The sequence below is a fragment of the Ochotona princeps genome, chromosome 1 (assembly GCF_030435755.1).
Source record: "Ochotona princeps isolate mOchPri1 chromosome 1, mOchPri1.hap1, whole genome shotgun sequence".
NCBI classification, from domain to species: Eukaryota; Metazoa; Chordata; class Mammalia; order Lagomorpha; family Ochotonidae; genus Ochotona; species Ochotona princeps.
In genome coordinates, this window is record NC_080832.1 from 85,193,564 (window position 1) to 85,219,222 (window position 25,659).

Genomic DNA, 25,659 nt, shown 5'->3' on the forward strand with positions numbered 1-25,659 from the left:
TCGCCAGTGGTGACAAAGACTGCCCAGGACGTGTCTTACCCAGGCATTACATTCAGAGGCATATTGTGCCACTGGAAAACAGGGAAAGGAAGCCAATAGATGCCTGGGGGCTGAAGATGTGCTAATCTGCAATTTCAGTGATGAGTTGTGAGTGACTTAAAGGAACTTGGGACAGGAAGTTCATTGGCCCTGCCAGGGTTGGGGGTTTGAGGTTGGATAGGGTGTTGGTCTGAAACTTCCTTCCTAGGTTTCAGAATCTGAAGGGGAAGTCAGAGAAATTCACAGACCGTCAAAGGTCTGATTAAAGGCAGCAGATGCAAAGTCGGAGTGAGCAAACAAGTATGGGAAAAGCTAAGCGCCGACAGCCCCCGCAGCTCACCACTGAGCTCTCAGAACGCCCAGTAGCAGAGCTTCTCTGAACAAACTATAAAGAATGTACCAAAGAAAGATGGGTTCAAAAACGACAATCAGCTTGGGGGAGAGGAGTTTTCACGCAGCTTTGCCAGCATCACCCCAGCAAGCCTGGCCTAGGTTCCTTTCTTCCAGGTCCATCACAGATAGCCAGGAACTCCCGCTAATAGAAGAGCACCAGCTGATTCTATTTGTCATCAGGCGCTCCGTTTGAATTTGATGGGTGCGTAGGTGGATGGGTGTAGCAAGGCCAGCCCCGCCCCGCTGGGCTGCGTGGCGTGCAGAGATGAAGCCTCCTGCTCTCGGCACCACAGCCTTGTCCTCTCCCCACTTGGCTGTCGCCATTGATCTCGGAGAAATCCCTCTTGAACCCCAGGCTTCTGCATCGCATCCTCATCCAGAAACTGGAGGTCGTTCTACTTCTCCTCTTCGCAAGAATCGTTGGGGAGGGTCAAACAAAACAATTCCCCCGACAGCGAACTGCGGGGACTTCTGATTGCCAAAGGAAAATAAGTTAAGCCTGCTCAGCTGGAGTTCTTAGGACCCTTCCTTCTACTTCACCCCACCCCACCTGACCCCGCCCCACCCAGATAGCTGCGGTCAGGTGGCCACCACGCTCTGATGCTTATGACCGGTGCTCTCCACGGAACCTCTCCCGTGGCACCCGTCCACCTCCGTGTCTGTTGTAGATTTCTAACCTGGATGAGAACGCTGGTTTTGCCGCCAGGGCTCCCTACACCCCCACCACGCAGCTGGGGGCTCCAGAACGGATCCCTTAGACGCCATCCCCTTCCCCCCTCCCCCCGGTTCTCTCCTCTCACTCTTCACCCTCGGTCTTCAGAGTTTCTCACACGTGAATGGATTTTCCGGGCTGATCTCCAGGACCTTGCAGGATTTCAGCAAGCTAAGCGCGCGCCGAGGTCGTACGGCCCCAGCGGGGACCGGCCTCCCGCCTCTTTCTCGCTCCCTTCCTCCCTCCGCGGTGCAGCAAGCCGCGGCGGCCGCCTCCCCAGCCGGCTCGCGAGGCCGGCCGCGCACACCCCCTCCCTCCTAGCAGCAACGCTGCCGCCTTCCCACCGGAGGACTGGGAGGACGCCGGAGTCTGCAGCGCCCCCGCCCCCTCGCCTTTTTTTTTTTTTTTTTTTTCCTTTCTTTCGCGGCTTGGGGATCCTGGCTGCCGGAGCGGAGAGAGCTGCTGAGAAGCGACCAGAGCGACGGACGGGAGCGCACGGTGCCGCGGCGGCGCGCGCGCGAACAGCGCTGGGGATCAACAGCCCCGGAGTCCCCCTCCGGGTCGTTGGCGCCCCGCACCCGGGAGGGTGAAGAAGGAAAAGCCCTTGGCGCCCCGGAAGGGGTCCCGGAAAGGGTCTGCAGTCCCTTGGCCCGCAGAGCCGCGGGACGCCAGCTTCCAAGCGCACCCCGTGCCGGCTCCCACTCTTCGAAAAAAGCGCGGCGAGGACCGAGGCCGGCCCCACACAACTCCGGGGCCAGCCACGCGCCGCTGGACCGAGTTGCGCTTCTTGCCAGCTCATTTGGGGAGCCGGGCAACCCGCGGTGCTGACGGGCGCTCCCCGTGGCTCTGGCTTCTGCGCACCTGCGCGGAGCCCCCACGCCCAGGTGCTGAGCCCGCGAGGCTCGGGGTCCCCGCGGCCGCCAGGGCGCCCATGGAAGACAGCGCGCTGATCACCGCCGCCGTCCAAGCCGCACTCCGGGGTCACTAGGCTCGCCCCACTCAGTGGTTTCGGAGCATCATGAAGTCCGCGCTGTTCAGTCGCTTCTTCATCCTCCTGCCCTGGATCCTAATTGTCATCATCATGCTCGACGTGGACACGCGCAGGCCGGCGCCCCCGCTCACCCCGCGCCCCTACTTCTCTCCGTACGCGCTGGGCCGCGGGAGCGCTCGCCTCCCACTCCGCAGGGCCGGCCCCGGGCGCGGCACGGAGAAACGCAACGAGTCTCGGGCCCAGCCACCGCCCCAAGCGCAGCTGCCCACCATCTATGCCATCACGCCCACCTACAGCCGGCCGGTGCAGAAAGCCGAGCTGACCCGCCTGGCCAACACGTTCCGCCAGGTGGCGCAGCTGCACTGGATCCTGGTGGAGGACGCAGCGGCGCGCAGCGAGCTGGTGAGCCGCTTCCTCGCGCGGGCCGGGCTGCCCAGCACGCACCTGCACGTGCCCACGCCGCGGCGATATAAGCGGCCCGGGCTACCCCGCGCCACGGAGCAGCGCAACGCCGGCCTCGCCTGGCTGCGCCAGAGGCATCAGCACCAGCGCGCGCAGCCCGGCGTGCTCTTCTTCGCCGACGACGACAACACCTACAGCCTGGAGCTTTTCCAAGAGGTTAGAGTCGCTCCACTGGGCCAGGGAGGGAGCTGGGGCATCGTCAGGAAGGGGCCGCGGGCCGGCTGGGGAAGCCGGCAGCTGCGCTCATTTCACGTCGTGCACGGGCTGCACTTTGGAGTTCTCAGCTCTCCGTGCGTGCCTTCGGGACTCGGGTGGAGCCGCCGCTCAGCTACTGTCCTCAACCCCTGGCTATGTGGATGGGGTGGATGAGACGACCACTGTAGCTTTACCGTCTAGAGATCGGGTAGAGGGACTAACACAGTGTAAGGCGCAGGGACCTGGCTCCGATTCGTGTACGCGTGGAGCCTGGGGAAAGAAGGGCCAGTGTGGCTGGGCTGCTTGTGCGCTGATGCCCTCGCGTGCCTACAGGTGTGAGGCACACCTGTTGAGATAGTGACTGGCAGTGAACCAGCAGTCTCCTTTCTCTCCTGTTGCCCTCCTCGTGGAAGTGGTTGTGCGTGAAACACTGGCGTCCAGGGAAAAGTCCCATGGACCCCCATGAGTAGCTGTCGGAGAAGACCCTCTCTGGCCAAGGAGTTGAGATGGTCCCGCTAGGCCAGTTCCGTACCTCCCACGCTCACTTCTCCAGGTTTCCTTAACAAGTTAACCAGGCCATAATTGCACGGGCCTCTGCATCCTGTTGGTGTGGGTGGGGTCCCTAGGCCTTGGAGTGTGCTGCGGGTCGCCTGGAAGGCCACCCGAGGAGTACTGAGTGGAATTTCGGTTGTATGTTGTGGTTTGTGTAGTAGCAGCAGCAGCAGTAATTACCTGCAGATGAGGCTGGGTTGTGAGGTGTTGTCAGTTGTCAATTAGAGCAAAGTGGAATCTCGAATTCCTTGTCACCCCCCAAAATTGTTGCTCCTCTGCACCTTAAATCCTTTGAATTCTCGTTTTTGAGAGCAACTGCAGCCTTCTCAACTGGAGTTTGAGAAAATACTGAGCCAGACACTGAGAACTCCGTGGGTGATCTAAGTGCCAAGGAGCAGCTAGTCCACACACACACACACACACACACTCTCTCCCCATTTTGCTTTCTTAACCTCAGGCGGAGCTACTCTGCATCCTTCCAGGTTAATTTTTCTGTCTGACTGGCTTTTAAAAATCCATTTCTTAGAGGTAATTGCTGACTCCTTCACCTTCATCAATAAAAGACGCAGTAGCTTCCGTCTTCTCCCCCATTTCGCTGCGTAGTGCTTTTTTCCCCATACGTGTCCAAAGAAATAAGTTCACCATTTTATGGGGTAGTCTTTGTTACAAGTCAGGTTAAAGGTACAATCTGAGTTTGAACTTGGACTTTTATTTTGATGCTGCATCAATTCTCTTTCTCCAGAAAGAAGGGGCTTGTATCCTGAAGCGAATACCTTCATCTTTCAATGCCCATCATTTTAAAATGCAATGTCCCCTTCCTATATAAATTAGAAATGGCCTTTCCTGTGAAGCAGGTGGCCTTATTGAGGTAAAATGGCGCACCTCAGCATTAACCTTGTTGGGCTGGATTGTGAAATGGTACCAGCTGCTGGCCTATTGCTGTGAGGTGTCGGATGGTGGGAGAGTGGACGCACACAGGCACCCCAGCAGGTTCAGAGCAGTCTTCCTTGGTTGCTTCCCGAACTGAGCAAAGGGCTTGTTGGTGGGCAATGTCAAGCTGCAAGAAAAAAAAATAAATGAAGGGTTTTTTTGTTTGTCTTTTTTTTTGGGGGGGGGGGGCAGGCTTAGTGATCCACAGGTTGTAGGGGAGATGATAAAGGGAAAAGTAGTATGGACACAATGGAAGGTATAATGAAATTTCCAAGATATTAACATTTTATCTGATTGGAAATAATAAAACACTTTAATCTTAAAATGAGGATGTACACCCATTGCTTATGGAGAAGTTGTTTGTTGTTTTTAAATTGGAGAGGATTGTGGTTCCTGGACTTGACTCTTGAGTGAATAGCACCTTTCTTTGTGGTAGACCCCTCCCACACCCCCAGCAGTGATGTTTCCACCCTATTAGACCTCTCTGCCATAATGTGTGTTGGTACCATTTTCTTTACCAACACTCCCCTCCCTGCTGCCATGAATACCAAGCCCCACTAAACACATTAATCAGTGAAATTTTTAAAATCTTTTCTTTTCTGAGGGATTCCATCTGCTGATTCACTCCCCAAATGCCTGCAACAATTGGGGCCAGGTTAGGCCATAGCCAGGGCTCCTGAACTCCATCTAGGACTCCACGGGGTGACGGGGCCCCAAGCACCTAGACCAGCACCTGCTGCTTTTTAGGGTGTGCATCCCAGGAAACAGAGCCGGACTCAAAGCGCTCTGATGTGGGGTGTGAACTGGTAAGCTTCATCTTCACCACACCACCAAGTGTCCACTCCCTACATTAGTGGAATGTGTGTATTCCAAGACACGGGCACTTCCCAGAATTTAATGATCAGTTTCTATCTTTGGCTTTTCAGTAGACTGATGTATCATATTTGTGCACCATACTTGTGCTTGGAGGATTCCTCATGGATTACAGGGTAGATACTGTTCTTGGAGGAAAGGGAGGAGTGGATGAAGCTCAAAAAACCTGCAGCCTCTTGAGGAAAGAAGTGAAAATGCTAATGAGGGAGGCAGTAGGCCTGAGCATCCTCCCATTTCCCAGTCCTTCATGTCGTGCATGCACACACATTTTTAAGTAGTTCACAGTACTTAAGAAAATGTCCCATGTCAGGCTTCATTTTTTATTCACAGCGCTTCTGCTTTCCATGGTTGATGTTAAAAGTAGATAAGATAAAAGGAAAAATGAACCAGGTACAAATTAGCTCACTATGTATTGGCTGCCAGTGAAGGAAAGGAATGGGTGAAAGGTGTCCAAATTAAATTAGAGACACAACAGGCAACCTGGGCTTAATTATTCCTCCTGAGAACTGGAAGGGTGTATTTTTTTCCCCTCCCATGCAGCTAACTCATTTTCAGCCTCCTTTTTCAACCGAGCTATGCTGCCAGGAAAGAACTATTTGCATTGAACCATCCTGTGTTAACAGCCAAATCCATTTGCAAGTGATGCTGAGTGTGTCACAGACACTGGGAGGGAGTGGCAGGGGAGCTTTCAGTTCCTCGCCAACCCTGGGCATTCCTGTGGCACTCGTTGTTGTGCACAAGGGATCCCAGGTGAGCCTGCCTGCCTGCCTGCACATCCCATCGATCCAGCTCTCTGGATCCGCGGATGTGCAAAGGAGTTAAGCTGCTTTAATAAAAGCCACACTACAGATCAACGTGACTTGCTTTCTTGTCATATTTTCAATAACAATAACAAGTATTGACCAGCCCTCTGTTCTCACTAGGAAACCTTCAAAGATTTCCCTCACGGGGATGCTTCTCAGGTGAAGCTCACATCACCTTTGGAAAACAATTGAAAGGTAAAAAAAAAAAAAAATAGCACTTTCTAAGCAAGCACAGAAACATTTTTAACTCTGAAGTTAGACTGGAAGATGGACAGACTCTGAGATACTCGGCGTTAGTGAAAGGAGCTAATAAATCTTCATCTTGGAGGTCTCTGCAAAGCAGTGAGGTCCAGAGGCCCCTTGTTAGAGGTTTTCTGTTGCACATTCTTAAGCTTGTGTGTACTAGAAAAGTAAAGGTGGAGTTTAATTCTGTCTTGTAGATTTTCCTTTGTAGATTTTGCTTTGCCCTTTACAAGCTTCTGCTTGAGAGCCATGGATATTTGCATTTACACTGTTTGATACTTTTCCCTCTAAATAGTAATTCTGTATAGGTCTTCTGAAAGGAAACCTCAGCTTACATATACTACACACTTATACAGTCACTTGAGTTGGGGTAGTTGTGTTTTTAAAGCTAAGAAGCCTTTAATTCCCTTCAGTGGAGTATAAAAATGTTCCCTGAATTATGTCCCTTGTATTTTCTCTCCTAAAAATGCATTAATAGTAGTGCCATAGGTCTGATAAAATATGAGAATTTTAAAACAATGTGTTTATAAAACTGTCAATTGTCTTTGCCTGTAAATGTTAAATCTGTAGATCTCTCTTCCTGGTGTACAGTACTTGAATTCCATCTTATTTTTGAGTGTATCCTTTGGGATTCGCAGTTTTCATTTGACCTTTGATGTTTTAATGGACCAGGAATTGCAATTTGGGCTTAAAAGACATCCTCCCTTCCTCCTTTTCCTATTATCTTTTCTCAATCAATCTTCCTGTTCAGCCTACTTTTTCTGATACTCTTTCAGGACTAGATACATGAATATGTTCACATCATTGTTTGGTGTGATAAACATTGTGTCTTTTCACCAGGTAAGCTCTTTGCTTCTTCCTTAAAACTAAAGAAGGTGGCTTCATTTTCTTCTATCTGCTCTGCTTCTAAATTACAGGCTGGTGAATTTTATCATGTGTAAACAGTAATGGAATAGTAGTTCCTTTGCTATTTCCATCTTAAATGTTCCAGTTGGTATGCAAATTATGTGGGATATTTAGCACCAAATTCAATAATGCTGATATAACTACTCCAAACCTTTTGGGCTATGATGGAATGTTTGTTCAGTCTGTGGAAGTTAACACATTATTGTAAATTGATTAGCAGTGCTGTTGATGTGTGAAATTTATGTTTTGCGTGACTCTCAAATTTCCCCCCAAAACCAAAATTATAATACCACTCCATAGATGGTAGTAGATTTTAATAGGTTTCTAATTCACAGAAATCAGTAAGACAACTGATCATTCATGTCTGATAATCTTTGTACACAATTTAGAATAAATGTTAACTATTTCCTTTGTCATGAATGTAAGTAAAAGCTAGTTGACATTAACCAAGTATTTACTATGGGAGTATTTCCCAACCTTAATGTTTTTGCACATGTTAATTTAGTCCTTACAACACGTCCTGATGTAGTTATAGTACTATCCCTGTTGTAGCAGTTTTCCCCCCACCGTAATACTGATATTTAGGCATGAATACAGTCCTTGGGTAAGTACAGAGTTTGTAACAAGTGCAGCCTGTTCATAATGTAGTTGTCTAAAGCTCTAAACAGTATAATGAGTACTCTTATTTGGGAAGAATTTGAAGCAGTCATGTGACTACTTTGTGGCAGAGGAGTTTGTCCCCGCATCCTCTGAATCTAGAGCCTGTACTTACTGCCCTGAAGCTCATTCAGCACATGGAGTCAGGTGAAATGATGGCATTGTAAGAAGTCAAGAATTTGATTAACGAGAGTCTTTTGGTATGTTGCTATATGGTATTCTGCCACTTTCTCTGTGTATTTTCATTTACTTGAAAGGCAGAGTGACAAGGAGAGGGAGGAACAGAGGGGTAAGAGATGGAGAGAGAACACCCATCCATTGGTTCACCCGCAAATTCCCAAAACAGCCAAGGCTAGACCAGAGGGAAACCAGGAGCCCCAAACTCTATCCAGACCTGCCACTAGGGCAGCAGGGGACCAAGCACTTGTACCATTATCCTTTTCCTCCCAAGATGCATTATCCAAAAGCTGGATGAGAAGTGAAGTACCTGGGACCCAGTCAGCCCTCCCATATGCAATGTTGGTGTCACAGTGTACTAACCTGAACATCCGCTCTTACTCTACCATTCTTTGAACTCAAGTGTTTCTTGGTTAGGTCAGCTTTTATTTTTGTCTTTTGAATGCTCTATAAATTTTTAACTGACAAAGATTATATTTGTAATATAAAAACATGTTTTGATACTTGTGTACTTTGTATGATAACTAAATTCAACCAATTAACGTGAAGATTTTCTCAGACAATTTTAAATTATTTAGATAATTTCATGTATTTCACAATACAGATTTCGGAGCACATTGATACTTCCCAGCCTGCCCTCCCTACCTCCTGCCAGTATTCCTCAGGTACCATCCTCCTTCCTTGTTCATTCCTTTTTAATTTTTTCTGTGGAGACATAACTTCAGCTCACAATCACAGGTTTAGAACTCTATTACTTAGAGTTCAAAAAGTAGCAAACAGAAAAAACACTGTTCCTCAAGAGTACAAAGAGTGCAGGTGATAACCAAATCTCAACATGCCAGTCTCACTTCTATAGACTACATTTTTTGTACTCTGTATTAGTTACCCAAATCAGGGAAAACATGGTATGTGTCTTTTGGGGACTAGTTTCTTTCACTAAGCATAATGACTTCTAGTCACATCCATTTTATTGCAAAAGATAATATTTAAATTTTTTCACATTTTTCCATAGCTTACATATACCATATTTTCTTTACTGTCAGCACTGTTGGACATCTGGATTGACTCCATATCTTAGCAGTGGTGGTTTAAGCTACAGTAAACATGGACGTACACATATCTGTCTCATAAGCTCATCTTATTTCATTTGGGTAAGATCCCAGATGTGGGTCACATGGTAGATTTTCAGATTTCTGAGGAATCTCTATACTGTCCTCTATAATGGATTTGTTACTTTATGTTCTCACCAGTAGTGAATTAGCGGGCATTTTTCCTCCCACATCCTCTCCAGCATTTATTGTTTTATGGTTTAGATGATAGTTATTCTAACAGGGGTGAGGTAAAACCTCATTATGTTTTCAATTTCCATTTCCCTGATAGCTAGTGATCTTAAACACTTTTTCATGTATCTTTTGGCTATTTGAATTTTATCTTTGAAAATTGCTGATTTGTGTCCTTTGCTCATTTTTTAAAAATTTTTGATTTTGAATTTTTGAATTTTATGGTACAATTTTGTAGAGACTGGGATTTCCCACCCCCCCCAAAAAAAACTCCACCCTCCAACAGATTTTCCCCATGTTGCTACAGTAGTAAAGTCCTTCATAAGGAGTCATAATTCCATCAGTCTGCTGTTTAAGTGTACCCTGACATTGCTGGTACAGACAGTGTCAGACAGTGCAGCATCCCGGTGTCTACACATCTCCAACAGTTTCACTGGGAGTCCATCTTTGATTTGGAAGCAGGGTTGCATATTGCATTGTATCCTCACATCTGAATGTGGTAGTCTCTATTACTCCATCATAATACATTCCCATAAATGAGAAGCCACGGAATAAGATTAAAAAACCGGTATGAGTTAGAACAACACAATTACAGAACCATGAAAAAATGTGCCTCTGAGTAACCCACACATGGGTGACAAAAAGAAAATGCAAAAGTCTCTTGGATAAAATGATGCCACTGTGTGCTTTGCTCATTTTTAACTGTGTTGTTTTGTTGAGTTTCTTGAGGTCTTATGAATTCTGGATATTCTCTATCAATTGTATCTTTTGTGAATATTTTCTTCCATTCTGTTTGTTGTCTCTTTGTTGCCAATATCTTTTGCAGTCCAGAAGCTTCTTAACTGGTTGTAATTCCGTTCGTCTGTGTTTAATTACCTGTTGCTTCTAGAGTCCTTCCTAAGAAATCTTTGCGCAGGCCCAGAGTTGAAGTTTTCCTCTAAAAATGTTATGGTGTCCACATATCATGTTTTTAGATCTTTGATCCACTTTGAGTTGGTTTTTGTATAAAGTGTGTGGCAGGAGTCTTGTTTCGTACTTCGGTGTGTTTCATGCACCATTTGTTGAGGAGGCTTGGTTGGTTCTTCCTGGACTGATTTCAGTTTGCTTGTCAAATCAGTTGACTGCAGATGTGTGCATTCATTTGTGGTACTTCTATTCTTTCAATTGATCTGCATGGCTATATCTGTGCCAGTTCAAGGCTGTTTTTTTTTTTTAAACACCTTTATTTGCTTTAAAAACATAAGACTTCTTGTACAATAAAGCATAAGCATGTTTCATCTACAAAGTCAGAATATCTTCCTCATGGAACACGCAGGAAGAAAGGAAAAACACACACATGGCAAAGTAGTCACAGATTACCTCTAAAATAATTAAGACTTTCGGCCATAAAAATTAATCTTTTGAAAACAAAAGTAAAACAATAACAAAAAGCCATATTTCACACCTGGTACTAACAGTAAACATTCATAGTACAAAATTATCTGTTAAAATCAAATTCCTATATATTGAAAGTATTAATATCATCAAAATACCCATCATACTTAAAGCAATTTACAAGCTTATTGCAATCTCAAAATACCAAAGACATTTTTTTCTCATATCTAGAACATTTTTTAAACTATTTTTCAGATTGGCATCATTTCATAACAGTCACATCAATCACAGCATGAATAACAACAGCAACAACAACAACAACAAATTGTAGCACCTTGATTAAGTAATGTGCCACTAAGTAGGCAGCACATGCTCAACTAAAAGGAAACCCAGAAATCTCTTAGACTATGTTACCATTGCATACTCCATGGGCACTTGATGAACTCCACTAGAGAAAAGAAATTATTTGGAAGCCAACAAACCGACATAAAAACATCAAAACATCTGAGACACAGCCAAAACAGCCAACAGACGCTCAATGGACTATGGGAGTTACCCTTTCCATGTTGGCTTCCTTATATGAGAGAGAATATATGGTATTTATTCTTTTGTGATTGACTCATTTCGCTGAGCATAATGGTTTCTAGTTGGGACCACCTGGTTTTAAATAGAATAATATCGTTCTTCTTGACATCTGAATAATATTCCATAGAGTAGATGTACCACAGTTTTTTTAACCATTCTTCCTTAGACGCACATCTGGTTTGTTTCCATGTCATTGCTATTGTAGATTGTGCTGCTGTAAATATAGGATTACAGATTCCCTTCTCATCTGCAGATTTTACTTCTGTTGGGTATATTCCTAGGAGCAGGATTGCTGGGTCATATGGCAGGTTTATTTGCAATTTTCCAAGCACTCTCCATATGGATTTCCACAATGATTGTACTAGCCTACACTCCCACCAGCAGTGAAGGAGGGTACCTTTCTCCCCACATCCACGCCAGCATGTGTTGTTTTTCAAGTTCTGAATGTAGGCCAGTCTCACAGGAGTTAGGTGGTACCTCAAGGTGGTTTTCATTTGTATCTCTCAGATGGCTAGAGAGCCTGAGCATCTTTTCATATGTTTGTTAGCCATTTCAATCTGTTCTTTTGAGAAATGTCTGTTCCTTTGCCCATTTTGCTACAGGGTTTGTTTTTTCACTATTCCTGGGTTTCTGAAGCTCTTTGTAGATTCTGGATATTAGTCCCCTAGCATTCGTGTAGAATGCAAAAATTTTCTCCCATTCTGTTGGTTGCGTCTTCACTTTTTAAATTATTTCCTTTGCTGTACACAAACTTTTTAGTTTGGTGGAGTCCCATTTGTTCATTTTGGATTTGATCGCCGTTGCTTTAGGCGTCTTTTCTAAAAAGTCTTTCTCTGTTCCTATATCTTGGAGTGTGCTTCCTATGTTTTCCTTTAGTAGTTTAATGGTTTCTGGGTGTAGGTTTAGGTCCTTGAGCCAATTAGAGCTGATTTTTGTATAGTGCGACAGGTGCGGGTCTTGCTTCTTTATTCTGCAAGCTGTTATCCAGTTGTCCCAACAGCATTTGTTGAATAGACCAGGTTTTTTACCTGGATTGTTTTCCATTTTCTTGTCAAAGATTAGTTGACTATACATGTGTGGATTCCCTTCTGGTGTTTCTATTCTGTTCCACTGATCTTCTTCTCTGTTTCTGAACCAGTAACAGACTGTTTTGATAACCACTGCTCTATAGTATGTCTTGAGGTCTGGAATTGTGATTCCTCCGGTTTGATTTCTATTTTTCAAGACAGCTTTAGCTATTCGTGGTCTTCTGTGATTCCAGATGAACTTCTGTATCATCTTTTCTATTTCTGAGAAGAATGTTGCTGGGATTTTGATTGGGATTGTGTTGAATCTATATATTGCTTTTGGTAATATGACCATTTTGATAATGTTGGTCCTGCCAATCCAAGAACATGGTAAGGTTCTCCATTTTTTAAGGTCTTCTTCTATTTCTTTTTAAAATGATTTATAGTTTTCATCATAGAGGTCTTTCACATCTTAACTTAATTCCTAGGTATTTAAGATTCCTTTCCTCTATTTTAAAGGGAACTGTACTTACAATTTCTTTCTCAGCGATGGAATTATTTGTATACACTAGTGCCATTGATTTGTGTTCATTAATTTTGTATCCTGCTACTTTGCCAAAGTCTCTTATGAGCTCCAATAGTCTTTTGACTGAGTCTTTTGGTTCTCCTATGTAGAGAATCATGTCATCTGCGAATAGCGATAATTTTAATTCCTCATTTCCAATTTGTATTCCTTTAATTGCTTTTTCTTGTCTAATAGCTCTAAGAGGTATTAGTCAAGGCTGTTTTGATTACAACTGCCCTGTAGTACTCTTTCAAAGTCTGGTTTTGAGACACCTCCAGCTTTTTGTTGTTTAAGATTGCTTTGGCTATCCAGTGTCTCCTATGTTGCCATATGAATTTTAGCATAGTTTTTCCAAGATCAGGGAAGAATGTCATGAATATTTTGTTTGGGAACAAATTGAATCCATATACTGTTTTCAGTAGTACGGACATTTTGATATTAATTCTACCAATGCACAAACATTGAAGGTTTTTCCCTTTTTCTTCAATCTTTTTCTGTTTCTTTCTTTAATGCTTTGTAATGTTTATTATAGAGGTCCCTCACATCCTTGATTAAATTTATTACAAGATATTTAAATCTTTCACAGCTATTGTGAATGGAACAAATTCTTTGTCAGCCTTGGGATTGTTTGTGACTTTATTGACTTTTGTGTATTGATTTTATATCCTGCAACTTTACCAAACTCTTGTGAGTCTCAATAGTTTTTTTTAATGCACTCTTCTGATTCCCCTGCAAATAGGAATAGCTTGACTTCCTCCTTTCCAATTCATATCTCTTTCATTTTTCTTTCTTGCCAAGCGACTAATTAAAACTTCCAGGACTGCATGGAAAGCAGTGATGGGAGTGGGCGTCTTTGTCTGGTTCTAGATCTTAGTGGAAGTGCTTCCAGTTTTTTGTATTCAGTGTGATGCTAGCTATGGATTTGCATATATTGCCTTGATTGTGATGAGGAATGTTCTTCTAATGTAATGTCTCTACTCTGAAGACTCTTGCAAAATTCTCTACAACTCTGTGCCGAGAATGTGCTATCAAAATCGGCATATCTTTTCCCCATTCAGCCATCTGAGCTCCTCCCACAACTGTATCAGTTATCTCTTTCTGTAGTGAGAACATTTAAAATCTACTCTCAAAAAATTTCAATATATAATACATAGTTTGTTGCCACTGGCAAGTTGTGCTTTTCTCTTTAAATTATTTTAATTCTTTAGTAAAAAGGCAAAAGATTTGTTGAATCTGTGAATTTTACCTTTTTGCACTTCCTGTTCACTTTTTCTTTAAGTCTTGAGATTCATGAATAGATCATTTATATGAGACATTTTGATTATAAGCAACTGATGTTGTAAACGTCCCTTTCGACACTGTTTATGCTACATCTCATGGACATTGATATTTTTATTTTTATGGTAATTTCTTCAGATTCTTTTCTCTTATTCTTCAGTGCCACATGAGTCATGCAATAGCATCATTTCAAGAAGGTTTTTTATTTTCTCTTTCATCACTTTAGTGAAACATTGGTCATTTTGTAGCATGTTTGACTTCATGTTGCTGTAAATTTTGTGTATTTCTCTGTTGTGGACGTTTTCTGGCTCTATTTAAGGAGATGTAGAGTAGAAGTGTAGTAGAGCTTACATGTCCAGATGTGGTGACCTAGTGCAGTCTGCATCTCTGCATCCAGATCTAGGATGGACTCTCGGTGAAACTGTAAAATACATCCTGACAGTAGGATGCTGGACTTGCTGACGTTGTCCATGCCTACAATGTCAAGAAACACTTCAAAAGTGGCATGACAGACTTAGTACTGCTTGAAGGGCCACCCATTGTAACACTAGAGGGGAAGTCAGTTGAGGGGAGAGGACTTGGGAACTGGAGAGGAAATCCCAGAACCTATGGAACGATATCACCAATTAATTAATTAATCAATAATTATAATGGTTATAATTAATTAATTGCTCCTTCCTTTGTCACCATAATTGTCTTTTGGCTCCCACCTTCAATATTTTTTCTCATTTCTTCTTAAAACCCTATCTCTTCACTCACTATCTCTAACTTATAACCCATTTGATTTTTTTATTGTATTCAAGTTAGATTAAAAAAACAAACCAACAAACAAAAACAGCCAAATTAGCTAATTAATAAATTAGTGTATAAACTGTAGTCCTATATCTTTTAAAATGTGAGCTGGCTGTTTAGTGTCATGATTAAATCTGCCACCTGCAAGTGCATCCTATATGAACACAGGTTGTAGTCCCAGCTGCTCCACTTCCAATCCTGATCCCTGCTAATGGCAGCTCAGAGGGAAGCAGAGGACGTATGAAGTGCTTGGCCCCCTGTGCCAAACAAGGAGGCCCAGGTGAAGCCTCTGGCTTTGGGATGGCCCTGTCCTGGCTGTTGTACCCATTTAAGGAGTGAACCAGTGGGTGAATGATATCTTTCTTTTCTTTCCTTTCTCTTTTTTCCCCCTTCTTTTTTGCTTTTACACTCTCTAACTCTGCCTTTTTAAATACTGATTTATCTTCTGGAAAAAGATAAAAGATTAATTTTTCTCACTTGTTACATAAGCATCGGTAATCCTATCAGCCAGGTATCCTCTCAGGGCAGACAGAATTGAATGAAAGAATAATTTTCTGGGTAGAATGGGAAAGGAGGGAAATCCTATCTTCTGGGTGGTCTCAGGGTTTCCCATGGCGAAGAGGAGAGGAGCAGGGGACCTGCATCAGTTTGAGCCGCAGCTGGTGGGTGACACTGATGCCCTGATGGTTCCCTCCCCTCAAGGATGAATGAAGCACCTTGTGATGGGGGCATAAAGCCATGCTTGTAGGTACCTTCCTTGCCACACCAGTGTGCTTGTTACACTGGTTATTGGTGGCTGCCGAGCCAGATTCACCTCCCTGTACACCTGTTGGTAGAAGATCTGCTCAGCTTGTCTTATTCTGGAATTCACAAATGTCCCTGGATTAAAAGCAAAATGAATACATCATTGATTGAGTCGTCTTGTGTGCTGAAATGGAAAGTTGGAGATGGGCTGATCTGGGAGACGATCATATTTACCTGTAACAAGTCAGATTCTGTGATTTTTTTTTTTGCCTGTTTTAGAAAGGACTTTAAACACATTACGTGCTGAATCAAAGACTGTTGTTCCTTAAACTGCAGGTGTGGTCATGCATTTCATAACTGCGCTGGTTTCATTGTACTGTGCATGTCATAGAGTGTGCTTGCACATTCCTGGAAAGATTAGGTCAGTCACTCAATGTCATCTTGATAAAATCAAGAGGTATGATAAATACATGATGAGGCTGCTGAGAGTGCAACAGGATATACTATTTCATAGAAAGGTTTCCTTCTCAGCAGATGGACTACACTCTGAAATAACGGAGTACCATACATAAGGCAAGCATTTGGCCTGGCAGATGACCATCTGCACGTCAGTATCTGGGTTGAATTCCCAGCTCTAGCTTCTGGCTCTAGCCTCCCGCTAATGCAGACTCATCTTTCACGGCTTTTCCAGGCATGTTAGCAGGAAGCTGGATCACAAGTGGAGCAGTTGGGACAGAAACTGGTGCCAACATGGGATGCTGCAACCGCAGGTGTAGCCTACTCTGCTATGGCGCCAGCCTCTGGAAGTGTTATTGCAGTCCTTGTTCTGGGGACTGTAAAGCTCTTACATAAAGCTGAAAATATACATAGCAGTGTGAGCGACACGCCTTCCATTTCATTTTTACTTTTTCTATGGATATTCAGAATACTTAAATATTTTACCTATAATTTTTTTCCTAGACTTAAAATAACTTTGGTAAGTTGACAGAAAAACTGTATCATTTGCGTATCCTGTGCTAAGAAATAGTAACAAAAGGAGTCTTCAGAAATTTTATAGAAAATGTATACTATGAAAAGCTGCATGAATTGCAAATTTTTAAGAAAAGCATATCATTCTTGTTCATGGTTGCTCTATCTTCTATCTCCTGTACGCTTTCTTCAATTTTCTTTTCTCCTCCAACTATGTGTTCTTAAGTAACTTGTCTTCAGGTTCACTTCAGATTCAGTGTTCTACACGTTATAGTCTGCTGTTGACACTTTCTACTGTGTTTTTATGTTTATTTAAAGCACTTTTCAGCTTAATGATTTCTGTCTCAAGGTCTAGAAATTTACCTCTGTGTTCTGGTTAGTTTCTTGTTGAGTTATAAATTAGTTCTGTTTTTCTGAATCTCGTTGAGATCCCTTCAAGTATCTTACATTCTGCATCTGAAAATTTGCACATATCCATTTCTGATTGGTTTCTGACACTTTATTTTGCCCATTAGTTGAGATCATGCTTCACTAAGACCCTTTTTATTTTTGCTACCATATGATAGCATCTGCACATTGGAAAGGTTGGAGGGTTTTTTGTTGTTGTTTTTCCTGGCTTTTTGTCTGCTGTCCAGAGATTCCAAGCCATGAGGGGAATGGGAGGACGGAGAGGGTGGGTAGGAGGCCTTCAGACGCTTCTACTGTCTCAGCACTAGGTGTCGCCACAGGTCAAGGTTTGCCACGTTCTGGATTGGTTGCTGCGGCTTCAGCTCTAAAGGCTTTTCTACCTAAAGTTTGTCCCAGATCTGCAGTTGGTGTGTGCTTGTGAGCAGAGGGCCTGGCCATAGAGGCCTTGCCCTTTACAGAGAGCAGGGCCTCCCCACACCAAGCCTGACTGCAAATCAAAGTTCTCTGCTGCCCTCCCCACCCCATTCCCCAGCAGCTGCAGTCTTACTCCACTGTCTGTCGGAGGCTGAGGTAGGGGTGTCGGAGGAGGCTCCTTGTATGCTTTGTCAAGGAGGATTGAAAGGCTTACTCAACAGGAACTGGCCTGGAGCAAGAGGTGAAGGCCCTGGATGTGCCTGGGTCCTACAGTAGAGCAGACTTGGCCTAATTCCCTCTAATCACCTCAAGCAGAGGCATAGTGAAGAGCTGCTCGGAACTGGGGGACGGTAATGTGGCAACTCTACCTCTCTACTTCTCACCTTCTTTGGTGTATATTTTGTTATAACCAGGCACTATGGTCTATGTCTGACTGTCTTGGCTCTTGTGAAAGTGACCTGGTGTGTGAAGAGCTGACCAAATTCTTGGGTTTTTTTGAAAAGATGGTTATCAGTACATCTTGCTTCCAGGTTAGGAAAAAAATTTTCTGTGCCAAAATAAACTTTTAATTCCATTTCTATGACTTGGTTTTTTTCTCTGATACTCTTTTCATGTTAATGCAGTATTAGCACAGAACAGACTCAGCGTGGTTCAGATACAGTTCTGAGGACATGATGGTATTTCTTCCCTCCCATCCTTCCATTTCTTCCAGTTCTCACTCATCTCCTACTTTCCTTCATTTATTCATTCTTAGTGTTTGGGAGAATGTACTTTTAATTAGTGTTTTATCCAGGGATTTGATGCTGTACTAGATAAAGATATCAACAAATAACTGTTCATAGCCTTTGCCTTTTACTTTATCAGTTGGAAAGATGACCACGTCATACTCATACAGCAAAATATACGATTAAAATAATACACAGACCATTATAGCTAAAATAATCAGATCAGTAACACTTATATAACATTCTTAACCATTGGTTTTACAGATATAAAGTAAGTTTTATAAAAATGTATCAGTGCTGACGCAGGTATTTTCATTTTTAGTTTTAATTCAATACTTATAAGGGAGAACATGCAGTATTTGTCTTTCTGCATCCAGCTTATTTCAGTCAACATGATGTCCTCTAGTTGTGTCCATTTTGATGCAAATGAGAGAATTTTATTCTTTTTGTAGCTAAATCTTTGTACAAATCAATATGCATATAAAATATGTATGCATATTTTGCTGTTTTTAAAGATGTGTTTTTTTTTATTTAAAAGGTAGAGTTATAAGGAGAGGTGAGACAGATAAATCTTCCATTCACTGTTCACTCCCCAAACGGCCACAGCAGCTGGAGCTGCTCTGGTCCAAAGCTGGTGAGGATGTAGAGAAAGGGGAACGCTTACGCGTTGATGAAGGGAATATAAATTAGTGCAGCCACTGTGGGAAACAGTATGGGGTCGTCTTTAAAAAACTAAATCTTTCCTGTATGATATAGCAATCCCACTATTGGGTAAATACTCAAAAGACATGTGCATGCTAAATCAAAGAGATACTTGTTTTTAGAAATACTGTTAACAATAGCCAAATTATGGAATTGGCCAAGGTACCCATCATCAGATGAACAAACAGAAGATGTGATTTGTGTATATGTGTACATACTGTGGCTTGGGCCACAGCTTAGTAAACTGGGCCTCTACCTGCAGTGCCAGCATCCCATATGGGCACCAGTTCAAGCCCTGGCTGCTTCACTTCCCATCCAGCTCCCTGGTTTTGGCCTGGGAAAGCAGTGGAGGATGGCCCATGTGCTTGGGTTTCTGCATCCATGTGGAGACCAGGAAGAAGTTTCTGGTTTCTCTCTGTAAAATTTGCCTTTTAAATAATTTTTATATACAACTACTGGTATTTTGATAGGGATTCCACTGAATCTGTAGATTGCTTTAGGTGGTATAGACACTTTAATGATATTGATTCTTCTAGCCCATGAACAAAAGATATCTTTCCATTGTTTTTTTATTAATTACATTGTGTTATGTGACACACTCCTATATGCACTGGGGTTCCCCCCACCCTTCCCCAAACCCTTCCCTCACCTTGTTGCATTTACCATAGTTCAAATTCAGTTGAGATTCTTTCATTGGAGGTTTTGACCAAGCATAAAGTCCAGCATCTTATTGTCCTGGTAAGTTCAATGGTTTCTTGGTGACACCATCTCCGGTCTGAAGGCAGAGCCGGCAGAGTATCATCTCAATCAATTAAAAGCCCCAACATAATATTTACAACAATTTACAACATTATGGTATTAATTGACATGGTGTTGATTAACCAATATGTTAATAGGAAAATGCAGGTTCTTAACCACAACCTGTGACTTCTTCATAGACATTTCAATTTTGGTTTATATTTAACCGTGTTCTATACACCTTAAAATGGCTATAGATTGCTATTCAGCTGTCTCATGTCCATTTTCATTTTAGTATTTAGCTGTTTAGTGTTGAAGCATGATTTTGCTGAACTTTGTTGTTTGGGTGGTCTGAACTGGCTTACAGCTCTGACAAGACATGTGTCGACAGTTTAGGTGCAGAACCTTTTTTTTTTTTTAGGGGTGTGTAAGGAAATCTTCAGTACCCCAGTGAGGAGTAGCTAATCTTTATCCCACCTAGTGAGGTATGAGTAAATCCATGCTGGCCATTTCCTGTCTGATTCTAAGCTTTCCTTGTTGTTGTCTGTATCTATTCTAGGTTTTTTTTGGTTTGTTTGTATGTTAGTTTTTTTGTTTTGAGAGGTTTCTGGAGCGATCATGATGGTCATTGCAAGGGAGGGTGGGGATCCAGAGCCGGAACGAGGCCAGGACCAGAGCAAGCTCCCCTCCCTAGTCGCGAAGGAAGTTTATTGTTCTTCTGTTTCTGCGGACCGCTCAGGGCTCCTGGTTGTTGTTCTGATGATGCTGGTTCCTGCACGGCAGTGTTTGGACTTCTTCCATCCCCTGTGGAAGCTCCAGATGGGAGTGGGTGACCTCAGAGTTCTCGGCCTCCGAAGGCACTCCAATTCCCCGTGGCCTCCTTGGCAGTTGGGATGCAGTCCTTGTTGCTTGTATTGATAGTCCGTGGTGAGGATCTGGGAGTCTTCAGGGTTGGGATTCGAGCCTCCTCCTGTCCACCTGCTCCACTCTGGAGTGCCCCCCTGCTCCATGCACATGACCTCCTGTTGAGAGGCTGTCAGGATCGCTGCCAATTCCCTCCTTATGCCTTTGTAGCTTTACTATTGTCTAGTGCTGACTCGAGTCTGTTGTCTATGAGTTACCAGATTTGATCTTGATAGGCTATATTACACGTTTTCCTCACACTTTTTAGGGATATGGAAGATTTCTCTGCAGTCCCTCCCCATTACGGAGTAACATAGGGTATTAAGAGTATTTTAGGTTTTACAGTTTTCTGATGTAGATCATAAGCAGTCTGACATTAATTGTTGATTTATAGATTACATCGCATTATCTTATTGCATTGGATACAAGCCGTTAGAGATAGCAATAATATGACAATATACAGGTACTATCTTCCAGATTGACATATTTTCATCTCAAATTCAGGCAAACGTGGTATTTAACCTTTTGGGATTGGTTCATTTCTCTTAGCATGATGGATTCCAGTCGGGGCCCATTTGGCCACAAGAAACTGCATTTCGTTTTTTTTTTAATAGCTGAGTAGTGTTCCATGGAGTAGATGATCCATAGCTTTCTTATCCAATCTTCTGTTGATGGGCATTTTGGTTGCTTCCAAGTTTTTGCAATTATTGATTGTGCTGCTGTAAATATAGGGGTGCATGTTGGTTTCTCATGTAGCAGGTGTTTTGGATATATTCCTACTTTCCATTGTTTTTATGTGTCTTGCTAATCTCTTTTTATCAATGTTTTATATTTTCATTTTTTAAATTTTATTTTTACTTCTTTTTTTAAGATTTATTTATTTTTATTGGAAAGTCAGATATACAGAGAGGAGGAGAGACAGAGAGGAAGATCTTCCGTCCGATGATTTACTCCCCAAGTGACTGCAATGGCTGGTGCTGTGCCAATCCAAAGCCAGGAACCAGGAGCTCTTCCAGGTCTCCACGCAGGTGCAGGGTCCCAATGCTTTAGGCCGTCCTGGACTGCTTTCCCAGGCCACAAGCAGGGAGCTGGATGGGAAGTGGAGGTGCCGGAATTAGAACCGGTGCCCATATGGGATCTGTGCGCGTTCAAAGTGAGGACTTTAGCCACTAGGCCACGCTGCCGGGCCCTTTACTTCTTTTTAAATTATCATTCTATGACACAGTTCCATAGGCCCTGGGATTTCCCCTGCCCCCCCATTCCCCTTTATTATTACTATAGCATAGCTCTTCATAAACAGTCACATGTTCATCATTGCAGGCATGGACAATGGCAGAGAGTCCAGCCTCCCATTGTCAAGATACAGCTAATAGTTTCATCAATAGTCCATCTTTGATCTGGAAGTAGAGACGCACACTGCACTACATCCTCACATCTGGACATGATAGTCTCCCTGACTGTATTTTCATTGTAGAGATGTTTCAGTTCTTTGGTTGAATTTATTCTTTTTTTTTTAAGATTTATTCATTTTATTACAGCCAGATATACACAGAGGAGGAGAGACAGAGAGGAAGATCTTCCCTCCAATGATTCACTCCCCAAGTGAGCCGCAACTGGCTGATGCGCGCCAATCGGATGCTGGGAACCTGGAACCTCCTCCGGGTCTCCCACACGGGTGCAGGGTCCCAACGCACTGGGCCGTCCTCAACTGCTTTCCCAGGCCACAAGCAGGGAGCTGGATGGGAAGTGGAGCTGCCGGGATTAGAACCGGCGCCCATATGGGATCCTGGGGCATTCAAGGCGAGGACTTCAGCCAGTAGGCCATGCTGCTGGGCCCTCTTGAATTTATTCTTAAATGTTTTATTTTGGCTACTGTGAATGAGACTTCCTTTTAAATTTCTTTCAGTGAGTTAATCATTAGCATATTAAAAAAACTACTTTTTATGTTTACTTGATTGATCAGTTCCAACAGCTTTTTGGTGGTGTTTAGGTTTGTCCATGTACAACATCATGTCATCTGTAAACAAGGATATTTTGAGTTCCTCTTTTTTTTTTTTTTATCCATTTTATTGTATTGTTGTTGACAATCTTTACATAGTTAACTACAGTTGAAGGAAAAACAAGAAAAAGAAAAAAAAAGGTTCAGGGGGATAGGGAGGTGGGCAATGCTATTATGTCAATATTGTTTCCATCATGTATCTGAGGTAGAGGGGGACACTGAGGGAGAAGCCCCTCCTGGTTTCCCACCCACCCCAAGTCCCGGATGTGGGGCATGCTCTGAGATATGTGCTCAAGTGGTGTTAATAGTTCTCCAGTTATGAGTCACTGCCAGTTTCGCTCGATGAGGTGGTCCACTGATTGATATGGTCCATCATGAAGTCTCCATTTGTCCCATATTTCGCTGCCAACATGTAGCTGAGATGAATGATTCTCCTATTCTGTCTTCTGTCTTTTCTTGGTTAGAATTCTGAGTCCAGCAGTTCAAGTGGGGAGATCTCCAAAGATACTTTGAGGTATTCCCAGATTAGTTTCTTGTATGTTCTAGCAAGCACAGGACCCGGCACAGTCCATCACCCTGATCAGCTGGTGGTTGCAATTGCTGTGTTGGTTCTGTTTTCAGTCCCGACTTCCACTGGAACCAATGGGTGTTGCAGTCCAGCCTGGTTCGGCCCTTACATCAACCAGTGGGAGCTGCAGCCTAGTTGGGGCGACCCACAATAACCCCCACCAGACCGCCCCCTACCCTGGTTTGCCAGTATGTGTAGCAGAAGACCAATCTGTCCCCCATCCCATTTGGCTCTGGTACTTGTCAATGGGTATTAAAGCTTAGTTTTATCTAACCAACTCAACCATCCAGCCCTCACAGATATTGTTGAGTACCTCTCTATCTAGCCATCCCAGCCCCCTGTGCTAGTTTTCATGCCCTCCCACGGGAATAGTGACCCAGGAAGGGGGAACCCACTTTTTCCCTCCCAGGTCTCTCTGTCCCGGTTTATGCACTCTTTAGGTGGTCCTGTGATTTGACTCGACAGAATTAGTCCCCAGTGCCAGCTTCTGCCAGCTGATGCTGTGGCCCTGATCTAGTCCACATGCAGCGCACAGGTATTGTAGCCTTGCTTAGTCGGGTCTGTCTCTATCCCAGCCCACGCTCTCCAGTGGGAGTAGCTGTCCAGCGAGGGGACCAGCCCCTTAACCCCCCCACCAGCTCTGCCCCTCCCTTCCTGGATCTCACGTGTGCTGGATGGGTGCTGCATTCATATCCAGTACAGGCAACCACGCCCTGGCGTTCCATAATGTGTACTGGTTTTGTCGCAACCAAACCCGGCCCATTCCACACTCTGTTCTGGTGATCGGATTTGCCAGTGGATGACATGAACTGATTCAGCCTGGTCTGCTCCTGACCCATGCCGAATGCACGTCAGTGGGAAACTTTCCATGGCCTATTCTGGGCTGTTTCCAATCATGCTTCTTGCGCTTACCTGCAGGGACTGTGTCCTGCCAGAGGAGTTGCCCAGGCTCCTCCATCAGAACCCCTCCCAATGCCAGATTTTGCGCTTGCCAGGGGGTTCTTGAGCCAACCCTACTCGGTTCACCTCCTGTCCTAGCAGGAACAGTGGCTTTTCCTGGCTGGCCTTCACCCCATTCTGACTCTTGTTGTTGGATGTTTCAGCCCAGCCATGGCTCATCCATACCCACATACAGCTCACACATGGCTCAGAAGGGGATTGAGACCCAGCCTAGTCAGTCCCACATCTACCCTGTTTCTCCATAACACCAGATGGTGCTGGGATCTGAACCGGCCTGGTGCATCCAATCCCAGCCCACACTAGTGCCTCGGGTGACTACAACTGTTTCCTAGTTAGAACGCAGCCCCCATTCCAGCACATACACCCCTTGGTGGGAACCTCATCCCAGCTGTGGCATCCCAGATTGGGACCGTTCCTAGCCGTAAATCACGCACCTGCACGTGGTTGCTCCAAGGACCATTAGGTGCCAGCCTGCTAGACAAGCCGGAGCTTATCTTTTACTTGATAGGTGTTCAAAGCTCAGCATTATTAAGGGATTGGAAGCTCTTCAAAGGAAGAGTTACTGGCATTGGGAATCTTTAGGATTGACTCAGATCCCAGAAACAGTGGGGTCACTCTAGAGCTATCTCAGCAGCGATTCAGACATCCAATACCCCAGAGCTCCCCAGCCGGGCGGCCAGCAGGCACAGCCTGGCGCCAAATGGCTCCCTGGCCCAGCCCGCCATGAGCCATGGGCACATGGCGGACTGGGTTCGGGATCCGAGCTAGACATCCTCTCCCGCAGCCCTCCGAGTTCCTCTTTTTTGATTTTGATGCATTTTATTTCTCCTACCTACCTGCTTTTACTAAAGCCCTCCAGTGCTATACTGACGAACAGTGGTGAAAGTGGACATCCTTTCCTTATTCCTGATAAGTGAAATACTTTCAATGTTTCTGAATCCATTAAGATACTGAATATTGGCTGTTGGTTTGTGATATATAGCGTTTATCATTTGGAGGCATGTTCCATCTGCACCTAATTTGTGAATGGTCGTTATCATGAGAGAATATTGAATCTTTTCAAATGTTCTCTCCACATCTAGTGAAATGCCTGTATAATTCCTGTTTTTCATTCTGTTCATGTGGTTTATGACATTGATTTGTGAATGTTGAATCACCCTTACATCTCTGGAAAAACTTGCACTTTATCATGTTGTATGTGTATTCTGTGATTTGGGGGTTTGTTTGCTAATACTCTGAGAATCTTTGCACATATGCTCATCAAGAACATAGACCCGTAGTTTTCCTTTCGTGTTGTGTCTGTTCAGTTGTGACGTCAAAGTGATGCTGCCTCATAAACAGTTTGGCGAAGTCCCATGCAATCCAACATCCTGTAACAGTTTGAAAAATATTAGCACTTGTTCCTTTTTAAATGTTTTGTAGAATTCAATAGTAAAGCCATTAGACTGTGGACTTTTTGGAAGACTTACTTATTGCTTCAATATCACTGCTTATTATGTTTAGACTGTTTTCTTGAATTAATATTGGTAGACTGTGTATTAAAGAATTTAGTCTTTTCTTCAAAGCTTTCCAGTTTATTAGCATAATTTTCATGGTGGTTTCTTTTTTTTTTTTCAAAGATTTTATTATTATTGGAAAGCCGGATATACAGAGAGGAAGATCTTCTCTCCGATGTTTCACTCCCCAAGTGAGCCTCAACGGGCCGGTACACACCA

The 25,659-nt window shown here is 43.8% G+C and overlaps 1 protein-coding gene across 1 annotated transcript in view; it reads left to right on the forward strand.

The window, feature by feature from the left end:
- Positions 1–2,139: 2,139 nt before the first annotated feature.
- Positions 2,140–25,659, forward strand: part of B3GAT2 (beta-1,3-glucuronyltransferase 2) — a 97,557-nt gene continuing 74,037 nt past the window's right edge. The window contains exon 1 of the mRNA XM_004580469.3: positions 2,140–2,753. Coding sequence (XP_004580526.1) covers positions 2,163–2,753 — 591 coding nt within the window. The 5' untranslated portion in view covers positions 2,140–2,162. The remainder of the gene's footprint in view (positions 2,754–25,659) is intronic.